The 10,976-nt window shown below is 58.4% G+C and overlaps 1 protein-coding gene across 1 annotated transcript in view; it reads right to left on the minus strand.

Moving 5' to 3' along the window:
* PODN (podocan) overlaps positions 1-8,766 on the minus strand; it is a 15,630-nt gene extending 6,864 nt beyond the window's left edge. Inside the window, exons 1-7 of the mRNA XM_021710114.1 lie at positions 8,396-8,766; positions 6,929-7,022; positions 5,197-5,261; positions 3,872-3,981; positions 1,872-2,028; positions 1,455-1,570; positions 2-559 (exon numbers count right to left, since the gene is read on the minus strand). Of these exons, the coding sequence (XP_021565789.1) occupies positions 2-559; positions 1,455-1,570; positions 1,872-2,028; positions 3,872-3,981; positions 5,197-5,261; positions 6,929-7,022; positions 8,396-8,707 (1,412 nt within the window). The 5' untranslated portion in view covers positions 8,708-8,766. The remainder of the gene's footprint in view (position 1; positions 560-1,454; positions 1,571-1,871; positions 2,029-3,871; positions 3,982-5,196; positions 5,262-6,928; positions 7,023-8,395) is intronic.
* Between the last annotated feature and the right edge of the window lie 2,210 nt (positions 8,767-10,976).

A 10,976-nucleotide genomic window follows, 5' to 3' on the forward strand; every position in this document is an offset into this window, starting at 1 on the left:
TAGCGCCCCGCGCGCCAGCGCCGCCAGCTCGTTGCGCTTGACCTTCAGCACGTGCACGTTGCGGGGCAGCCCGGGCGGCAGCGTGTGCAGCCGGTTGCCGGACAGGTCCAGGGAGCGCAGCAGGCGCAGCTTGCGGAAGGCGTCGCGGTGCACCTGCGGGCTGGTGATGCGGTTGTAGCTGAGGTTGAGCTCCTCCAGGAAGTAGGTGGCGGCGAAGTCGTCGCGGCCGATGCCGGCGATCTGGTTGTGCAGAATCATGAGCGTGCGCACGCGGCGCGGCAGGCCGCGGGGCACGCGCTCCAGCGCGTTGTTGTACAGGTGCACCGTGTGCAGCCGCTTGAGGCCCTGGAAGGCCTGCGGGTGGATGCCCTGCGCGTGCAGCTGGTTGCTGTGCAGCAGCAGGTACTCGAGGCTGCGGATGGGCGTCAGCACGTCCGCGTCCACGCGGCGGATGGCGTTCTTCTCCAGGTGCAGCAGCACCAGGCCGCGCGGCAGCCCCGCGGGGACGCGCGACAGGTTGTTGCTGGACAGATCCAGGTACTCCAGGCTGGAGAGCTTCCTGGGGGGCGGGGGGAGGGGTTGAGGGGGAAGCAGGACGGCTGGCAGGAGCCACACGGCACGGATCCCCCCCAAGGGAGGTGGCAGGGGCTCGCCTCTGAGTCATCTGAGGGGGACCTCGGCCCTCGCTGGGCCTCTCAGGGGTCGGCTCAATGATGTGTTGGTGGGGAACGGCCCAGTTTCCGACACGTGGGCGTTTGCTTGGAGGTCACTGTTTAACCTCCTGTTTGCTTATTTTTATTTACTTATTTACTTATTTGAGAGGAGGAGAGAGAATCTCACTACGTTGCCCAGGCTGGAGAGCAGTGCTGCCATCACTACTCGCCACAGCCTTGACCTCCTGGGCTCAGGTGATCCTTCCACCTCAGCCTCCTGAGTAACTGGGACTACAGGTGTGCACCCCCATGCCTGGCTAATTTGTGTATTATTATTATTTTGTAGAGATGAGGTCTCGCTATGTTGCCTGGGCTGGTCTCGAACTCCTGGGTTCAAGTGATTCTCCCACCTCATCCTCCCAAAGTATAGGGATGACAGGTGTAAGCCACTGCACCCAGCCAATTAGCTTTGTATGGCTACTCTGGGAGAGAGAGAGAGAGAGAGAGAGAGAGAGAGACAGAGAGCGAGAGAGAGAGAGAAAGTATTTGCCTTTAACAAGAATGCCTGAATTTGTGAATGCATCCTTGCCTCCCTGGAATCTTGGCAGGCCTTACCTACACGCATCACCTGTTCTTGGGGACAGAAATGTCAACAGAGGCACAGCCTCCACGTTCCTTCTGCAGGGAACCTGACTAGGGGGAGGCAAGGGATGTGTGTGAGGGCTTCGTTGGGTGGTAGGTCCCGAGAGGCGCTTCCCGGGCACACGGTCCCACTGAGGACCTGCTGAGTTGGGAACCCACCAGAAGGTCTCGTTGTCCAGGCCCTCGTCAGTCAGGTAATTGTTCTGCAGATACAGCTCTCTCAGGTTGCTCAGTGCACTGAAGGCCCCTGGAGGGATCTTCTCCAGCTTGTTGTTCTGGAGGGGAGCATGAGAGGGAGCTAGGAAGCAGGGCCAGGGCTTCAGGGTGAGCTGTGGAGGGGACCCAGGCCTGGAGCACCCGGGTGTGGCGCTGACAGCCACACACACAGCCTGCCCAATGGCTGGGTGCCCAGGCCTCTGCCCACTCCTTCGTGGTGGACTCAGCTCTCAGCCCCACTGCCCCACTTGGGCAGTGCCTGTGCCCACGCGGGCCTGTGCTCTTCCCCCTGTAGGGCCCTGCTCCCGTCCCCTGGCCACGGGGTCTGTCATCCCCCTCTCTGCGCCCTCCCCTGCCCACCTTGAGGTGCAGCTTGTACAGGGCAGGCGGCAGGTGCTTAGGCACGTGGCGCAGGAAGTTGCTGGACAGGATGAGGATCTCGACATTGCTGGAGCCGTTGAACATGTTGTCTGGCAGCCCGGCATCTGCCAGCTTGTTGTTGTGCAGGTACACTGACCTGGGGGAAGAGGTATAGGTGCTCACCCTGCCCGGGTTCCCCCCAGCCTGGGGCCACTGAGTCTCCAAACCCTTGCTCGGGCTGAGTCTGGGACCTGGGGCCCTCTCCTCCCATACCAGCCGGAGGGTACAGAGTCAGAAGAGCCTCAGAGCCTCCGCCCTCCAAGTCGAGGGACTGAGGACCAGAGGGGCAGTGCCCCCCCAAAAGTGATCCCACATGCTAGTGGCAGAAATAGGATTTCCTGGCCCCAGCTGGGGCATCTCCTTGCCTTGCAAGGTTCTCAGTCAATTCCTACCATTCCAGCCCCAGAGTCCTTACCCACCTCTCAGCTCCTTCATCTCTGCCTGCCAACCTCACACAGCCTGGCTCTGAGTTCTGTAGGACTGGCTGAAGACAGGGCCTATTCCCGTCTGCCTCTTTGTCCCCAGTGCCCAGCATAGGGCCTGTCACACAGGAGATGACCCTCATTCATCCAGCAAATATATAATGGATATATCACATTATGTGATATAGCCAATGTAGATAGGAGGGGGACTCAAAAAACGGAATTTGTTTATTAAAAATTTGTGTACTTATTCTTACATGTTTAAACTTCAATCACCTTCAAAGTACTCTCTGTTTGATGTAAGACACCTACCGAGATGCTTTTTCTGCTGCTCAAAAGAGTTTTTGAACTCGTCAATTTTGACACCTTTTAGTGCTTCTGCCGTTTTTTGTTTCACCTCTTCCATAGCAGCAAAATGTTTCCCTCTGAGGAAACATTTTTCATTCAAGGAAACAAAAAAAAGTCACCGGGGTGAGACTGGGTGAATAGGGAGGGTGGGGCATGGAGGTTATGCTTTTGGGGGGGCAAAAACTGCTGAACACTCAGGGCAGGTATGCTTGTAAATCACCATCATGAAATGGGCAAATGCACTGAAAGAACCTCCAAAAAAAATTCACTAAAATGGAACACAGCCTCTCACAACAAAGCTAGCTGGTACAGAGATGCCGATGGGGGTCTAGAATACCAACCTAGTGGGGGAAGCCTGTACCACAAGGGGCTCACCCTCCAAAAGATAATTCTGGGGGGTTTTGGGGGTCCCCTTCATACATATACATATATTTATGTGTATAAGTATAAATACACACACACACACACACACACACACACACACACACACACACACACACACACACTAGGTGCCAGAGTGTTCTGGGCTCCGAAGCTATCACGGTGGACACGACCGAGACCCTGCCCTCATGGAGCTAACACCCTAGGAGGGAAGACGAGGAACAAGATGACCAGGTAAAAGGTACAGCTCAGTCTCGCTGTGTGGCCTGGCTTGCGCCTTCGCCTTCTCATCTGTGGGATGGGGCCTTGCACAGTGACCCCGGGGTCCTCAGGCAGATGCAGAGAATCGAGTGAGATGACAGAGGCAGCACTGGGGCTGTCCAGCCCAACCTCCTTACTGGAAGAGGACTCCAGAGCAGCCCCCCACCTGGCCTCATACCACCCCGCCCTGCTCGCACACCTAGGCTGGGGCCCTCGCTCCTCCCGACACCACCCCAGCAAAGGGCACTTCTGCCTGGGGGAAGACGCTACCCTCCCCCAGGGGCAGGGAAGGGCGGAAACCCCCCCACACAGTTCCCACAATTCCTACAGGCAACACTTGTCCTTGCTTGTTGGACCGAGTCCCCTCATCCCTTACAGTCCTGTGCACCTCCAGCCCTGCCTGTCCCCCCACTACCCAGCAATCCCCTCCTCTGGGGCCAGTCTGTGCCCGACACAGGATGGGTGGACCCTGCCTCGGCCCCTGCCCTTGCCCCAGCCCCAGCCCAGGGCACCCCTCTGACTTCTGACCTCAAGTTTGGCTTCTGGCCAAAGGTGAGCCCGTAGATCTTGGTGAGATAGTTGGCAGCAAAGTCCACACTGATCAGGGCGTTTGGCAGGAACCGGGGTGCCAAGGTCAGCTGGAAAGGGAAGAGTTGGGGCCGAAAGACCAATGCAGGGGCAGATCCCAGCTCTGGGTCCCACCGCCTGCCACTCGCCGGGACCCCCTCAGTGTGTCTCCTCCCTGCATCCAGGGCCATCTTTCCAAAATGAAGCCTGTCCCGCTGCTTTGAAGAAACACAAGCAAAACCTCTCTGTCTCCCCCAGCCCTTCACTTGGCATTCAGAGCTCTCTGAGCCTGTCCTCTGGCCCGCCCGTCCTCCTGGGCTCATCCTGGCTGGATGAGGGGTAGAAGCGGGTAGGACTTTTAAGGGTGCTCTGGCTGCCCTGAGAATGGGGAGGCCAACGAGGAGGAAGGGGAGTCCAGGTGAGGGATGGTGGCGTGGGGCTGTGAGGGGCTGAGGACCTGCAGGGGACTGGATGTGGTGAGGGCAGCTCAGAATCCAAGGTCACTCCTGAACTTGGGGCCTGGACCCAGGGGCCGTAGGGAGCTGGAGATGCCCTTTACAGAGATGGGAAGGTGGGGAGCATCAGGCTTGGAGGCAGGAAGTAAGAGTTCTACTTCCGTTCACCGTCTAGAGGAGATGTCAGGGGAACAGGTGGGTCTTTGAGTCTCCAGCTCCAGGAGTAGAAAGGCTTGGAGACAGTCACCGCAAGTAGCCAAGAGGCAGATGGGAATCAAAGCCTGGGAGGAGACACGTCACCTCGGAAGAGTTCAGAGGAGGGGCTAGGCCACAGCCCTGGAACATGCCAAGTATTTTGAGCTTGAGTGCCTTTGTGCTTTCACTTTTGCTGTCCTTTCTACAGCAGTGCCTATTACCCTTCATGACCTGTCCAAATGCCTTCTCCTCCAAGAAGCCTTCCAGTTCCCCCTCCCCAGTGGGGATGAGCTTCCTCTCCCCTATACTCCTGCAGGCTTCAGCCTCTGTCTTCATTCTCGGACACACTCTGATGCCCCAAGTTATAGGCATGGGGTCTGTGTCTACCTCACCCCCTACCCAGAGCCATGTCTGAGCAGCCTCCCCTGCCTCCTGGCTCACCCCTGCCCCGTCTGGCAGAGGTAGTGTCAGGACTCAGCTGTCACCAGGAGCCCAGCCAGGCTACCCCTTCTCCGTGGCCAGCCCAGGGACTCCGTGGCCAGCCCAGAAAAGGTCCTGGTGAAAGTTCACGCAACTCAAGGAAGACAACGTCAGGAGGACAGGGCAGTGCACCCTGCCCTGCCTCAAGCCCCTCACCTTGTTATTGGCCAGGTACAGATAGTTGAGGTTGGTCAGATGCTCAAACGCCTTCTCTGGGAGCCCTTCAAAGGACAGGCATCGGTCAGAGCCCTGGATGAAGGAGACGCTACAGGGGAACAGGCGAGCACCCACCCCCCCAGGCCCACCCCAGTCTCCAGGACCAAGAGGCCGAGGCAGCTCAGATCCCTTCCCAGTCAGTCCTGAGGCCTTGCACGGCCCCGCCCTCTTTCCCCTGCTCATACAGGCCCAGGCCTGGAGGAGCCAGCAGGGACTAGGTGACTCCTCCCCCTGAGTAGGGCTGATACTCATAAGATCAGGCCATCGGCAGAGGACCCAGCTAACCCGTCCTGCCAGGAAGGAGTGCTCCCCTCAGGGACAGCCCCACAGGCCAGAGCCCCTCTCCATTCCCAGCCCCACCCATGGGCAGGTGGGGCCTAGCTGGGATGATTCCGTGTGGGGGAGGGGCTGGGCCTCCCCACCACCTGGCTCACCCCTGCCCCCTCTGGCAGAGGTAGTGTCAGGACTCAGCTGTCACCAGGAGCCCCGCCAGGCTGGCCCTTCTCCATCCCCGGGCCACCCTCAGACGCTCAATTCCAGGACTCCAAGACCCCCAGATGGTGGGATTCACCCAAGTGTCTAGCAAAGGGAACAGTTATAAAAACTGTGGAGTGTACTTCCCCAGAAAACCCTGCTGCCACTGGGAAATGATGGTCAGTGGGAGTTTTCGGCAACATGGGAAGTGCTTGGTCCCCATTCTAAGGGCACCAAGGCAGGTTTATATCTGTAGCACAAGTGTAGCCATCAGTTTTTTGTTTTTGTTTCTGTTCTTGTTTTGAGTTGGAGTCTCACTCTGTCACCCAGGCTGCAGTGCAGTGGCTCCAGCTCACGGCTGCTGCAGCCTTGCCCTGCTGGGCTCAGGGGCTCCTTCTGCCTCAGCCTTCCAAGTAGCTAGAACTATAGGTGTGCACTACCGTACCCAGCTTGATTTATTGTAGAGACAAGGTCTCACCAAGTTGCCCAGGCTGGTCTCGAACCCCTGAGCCCAGGCAATCCTCTTGCCTCAGCCTCCCAAAGTGCTGGGATTACAGGCTTCAGCCACTGCACCCAGCCCAACACAAAGTAGAACAGACAGGACTGGATTGTGCTGATGGCTGCACAACTCCATAAACTTATTAAAACTTGTCACATTTTACCTTTAAATTGGGTAAATCTTATGGCATATGAATTATACCTCAGGAAAACTGCCTTTTTTTAAAAATGGAAAGAAATATACCAAAATGTCCCTAAAGATTAATTCCGGGTGACAGAATTATGAGTACCATTTTATTTTCCAAATTCTCTACCCTAATCATATATTGTTTTCACCATCAGAAAAAAAAAAAAAAAACTTTGTTAAATTTGAGACTCTGCACCTCTTTGATCTAAAGGCCCTCTGAGTTCAAGGTCCTGTGACCAGGTCCTGGGAAGCCAAGCTTCTCTGAGGCCTCTCCCCTGACCCACCCCCAAGGTCTCAGAAACACCCAGGGTGGCGTTTAGGTGACATCAGGGAGCCCCTTGACCATGTGGAGCTGTCCTCAGGCAGCCCTGCTGCCAGCCCCGCCCAGGCCAGCTCTTGCCCACACCCCACCATCTGCAGGGCCAAGTGCTTCCCACAGGCACCCAGCACCGCGCTCAGGCCCCCAAGTCCCCGCCTGGTGCCCCTGACCCGGGGCCCTGGGAGACCCCTCACCTCGGGAAGTCAGGCGGTTGTTCTGGAGGTTCAGTGTCTCCAGCCGGTGCAGCCTAGAGAGTTCCTCAGGGTAGATCTTCTCCAGCTGGTTGTTCTGGAGCAGGGGAGAGGACAACGAGGAGGCAGTGTCAGCCGTGGGGGCTGTGCCCAGGGCTCCTGCCCCATCCTGAGCCCCTGGCCGAGGAGCCAGCCCCCTTGGAATTCTCCCCATGGCAGCAGACCCCGGGGGCCAGCTCTGCAGCACAGCAGTGGCCACAGCAGCTTCCCTTCCTGGGCCCTGCAGTCATTTCTGCTCTTGGAACGCTTTAACACCTGGGTCAGGTCCCACCCCTCCAGAAGCCTTCCTGGGTTGGACTGGGGCTGGACTAGGGCCCCACAGTGCAAGTCCTTCTATTCCATTTTGATCTGTATCTCTACCTGTCTAGGTCTCTGCCCCGCCCACAGACTGTGAGCACCTGAAGGGCAAGGCGTGTCAAGATCTACCCTACAGGCTCGGCAGTCCACACAGGACCGGAGGTGTGGAGCGGGGACCCAAGAGATGGGTGACATACGAGTGAATGAGCCAGCGAAGTCGCAATAAGAGCTGTCCTCAAGTTGCCCCTTTCCCTCACTGGCTACCTTGACCTTGGGCTCCCACAGCTGCCAGCCCAGACCCACCTGTGTATGTGACGGCAGGCCAGTCCAGTCACTTTCCCCCACTGGGCCTGATTCTCCTCTGGAAATGGATATCATGACCCCTCCCGCTCCCCCAGGGCTACTGGGCCGCACAAGGCAATGCTGGCTGCCCCTATGCTCCCAGAGACCCCTGCTTCTCAAAGTTCTCAAACCCAGCTGGAGGGAGCACTCCTTCAATGCTCTGAGGCCCCAGAATATTCCAGTCAGGTCTACTTTGCTCTGATTTTCCTGACCCTGCAATGGTGTCTGGGTGCCCTGACTGTCGATTCAGAGGGTCAGCTGCTGGGCAGATCTGTACATTTTCAGACAGCCTGACTCTACTCACTGGGCCTCAGCCCCGACTTCTCTAAGTGAGTACAACGGATTATCATATCACAGTGCTCTGCGACTGGGACATTAGGAGAGGGAGCCACAGGGGTGGCCCAGGCCTCCACGGATCCCACCGCATCTGGGGTTGGGAGCCACACACATTGGGCGGCTGAGGGTATAAGCATCCGGAATGAGACTTGCGGGGTCCTGGGGGCAGCAGCAGCTCCACTCACTGATGGTTTCTCAGTGCCAGGCTCTGGGCTTGGCCTACACCAGACACAGCTCTGCATGGGGAGAGGACACCTTCGCTCCTCAGAGCCCAGGCCCATGAATGCTAAGCCCTGGTGGATCACAGTGATGGAGAGCCCTGGGGCATCTCGTGTTGGAGAACAGGCTGCTGTGAGTGCTGGGGGTTCTGGAATGGGAGCCGCATGTGTGTTGGGGGACGGCCGCTGATGACCACTGGGGCAACGTCGACCTCACCTGCAAAGACAGGTGGTTGGTGTGCTCAGGCAGGTCCCCTGGGAACTCACGCAGGTCGATGCCGCCACAGTCCACGACACCCTCCTGGGAGCAGGCGCAGTCGCGGGGGCAGTCGATTGTGGCTGGGCCCAGCCCTGGCTCCTCGGGGCTCAGGACCAGCACCGGCTCCTCCTCCACGAATTCGTTCTCTTCGGGGCTCCGGCTGTGGCCGCCGCTTGGGCGGAACGCCGGGGCCCTCACGGCCAGCACAGGACCCAGGTGCAGCTGTGGGGGCAGCAGCAGCAGGAACAGCAGCGCCCCGCTCCGGGCCATGGTGCCTGCGGGGGGAGGCGCAGGGGGAGGCGCGAGTCAGACCACCTGCGCGCCAGGGCCAACTTACCCCGTTAGTCCGGTGAGCCACAGCTCCAGCCTCTGAGAGTCACGGTGGGGCTTGGGCGCAGAGCAGGGCCCACCCTGGACCCTGTCCTCAGCACCCAGCTGGTCTGCTGATCGCTGCCCTCCGGAAGGGCACGGATGGGGTAAAGTCCTGTCCTTAGGCGGGTCTGCAAAACTTTCTGCAACCTTCACCAGCCCCAAGGAACCGGCACCCCCATTTCATAGTAAGAAAGCTCTTGCTAACTTGGCACAGACAGTGCTGGGAGACCCTGTCCCCGCTCTGGCACTAGCGGGCCAGCACTAGGGGGTGCGTCCCAGCTCTTCAACCTGCCGTTCTTGGAGGGCAGGACTTGGCTCTGCCTCTCTTCCAGCGGCCCCCAACTATACAGGGCTGTTGGACAGTTCCTCCGTCCAGGCCTTTGCATGGACCGTGCCTTCTGCCCGGAAGGCCCTTCCCCTCTCTCATGCAATCAGCAATGTCTTTTCCAGGAACCGCTCCAGTGTTGCGGGTGGGTGGGGGACAGGATTCCACGATGTCCCAGGGCTCTCCATCACTATGATTCCCCAGGGCTTAGCATTCATGGGGTTGGGCTCTGAGGAGCGAAGGTGTCCTCTCCCCATGCAGAGTTGTGTCTGGTGAAGGCCAAACCCAGAGCCTGGCACTGAGAAACCATCAGTGAGTGGAGCTGCTGCTGCCCCCAGGACCCCGCAAGTCTCATTCCGGATGCTTATGCCCTCAGCTGCCCTCTCCAAGGCCGGAAGTGCTCTTGTGACTGCTGCCCCCTGCAGGAGACCACTCCCAGCACGGCCTCCTGCGGCAGGGGGGGCGGTGCAGGCCCACCAAGGAAGGTGCCAGGGCACCGTCGTCCCATACTGCACTCGGCTGACTTTGTACCCTCTTAACCTCAGCCTCCTCACCCGTCCTCGGGGATGATAACAGATGGGGAGACAGAGGAGTCATGTGTGGACTTGCATTCAGTAAGTTCTCAATAAATGTCAGCTTTTCCTGTCACTGATTGTCCGCTCCCTGGGCAGGGTCTGCACCCTACACACACCACTGCCCACCCCAGAATACCCTGCTTCTTCTCCTTCCTTGTCTAGATCCTGCTTGGGCTTTTTTTCTTCTTTTTCTTTTCCCTTTTTTTTAAGAGGTGGGGTCTTACTCTGTCACCCAGGCTGGTTTCAAACTTCTGGCCTCAAGTGATCCTCCCACCTTGACCTCCTAAAGTGCTAGGATATGGGCCCCCACTCCTGGTCCTTTGCTTGGGCTTTTTGACCCAGTCCCAGGCCACCTCCTTCCCAGAAGATGCTGCAGACACTCTAGTCTGCTGTGAATTCCTGCCGCCCACTGGCTGCTACGGTGTTCCAGATACCATTTTGCTTTACTTGCTGTTGGCTCAGCCAGCTCTCCAGGGTGAGCCCTGTGCAGGGCACTGGTCCCTGTCCTTCATCTGGAGGAGGCAGCAGACCCTGGTACCAATAATCACTGCCCACCCTGGAGGAGTAGCAGTGTAGAAGGGGTCCTGAGGAGCTCGAGGCCCCAGAGGGAAAAGGTGTGAGGGGGAGGAGGGGCGGCAGCCAGGCTTGCTTGCCCCTCCGGGCCCACATGGCCCAAGCACATGTAGGCCCTGGCCACTGGCTGGCAGGGGATCAAGGAGCCCAGCACACACATCCCTAGGCTCCAGGGATCAGTCAGCAGCAGCAAGTGATGCCCATGGCACCTGGCCCTGTGCTCGCCTTGCCACACTCCTGCTGCCCCGGCCCCCTGGCCAAATGCCAGGCCACAGACCATCATTCCCACGGCACTTTATAAGTCCCATGGCCTAGCCCCTGGAGCTGCCAGCATTATACTGGAGCAAGCCTCTCTGCCCATCTGAGCCCTGCAGACCAGGGTTCTGAAAGGGACAGTGTGGGCACAGGCCCAGGCCCCAGGGTCTGCCAGGGCAAGAAGCCAGGGGGAAGGGTTGAGGGAAGGAGCCCTGGTCCCCACATTCTGTGTACTTCCTGGGCAGACTGCTCCGCCTTCTCGCCTTCAGTCTTGTATCTGTAAAAATCTGTAGACTCCCTCCATAACAATGTAATTTCTGTTCAGATCCTGAACCATATTGAAGATGTTATCGTCACCACTTTACAGATCAGGGAGCTGAGGCCCACTGGGATTGGCCGATGTCACAGCTGCCAAGTGGCAAAGCTGAGCTCTCAGCCC

This window comes from Carlito syrichta, unplaced genomic scaffold (genome assembly GCF_000164805.1).
Source record: "Carlito syrichta isolate Samal-C Ts95f unplaced genomic scaffold, Tarsius_syrichta-2.0.1 Scaffold288140, whole genome shotgun sequence".
NCBI classification, from domain to species: Eukaryota; Metazoa; Chordata; class Mammalia; order Primates; family Tarsiidae; genus Carlito; species Carlito syrichta.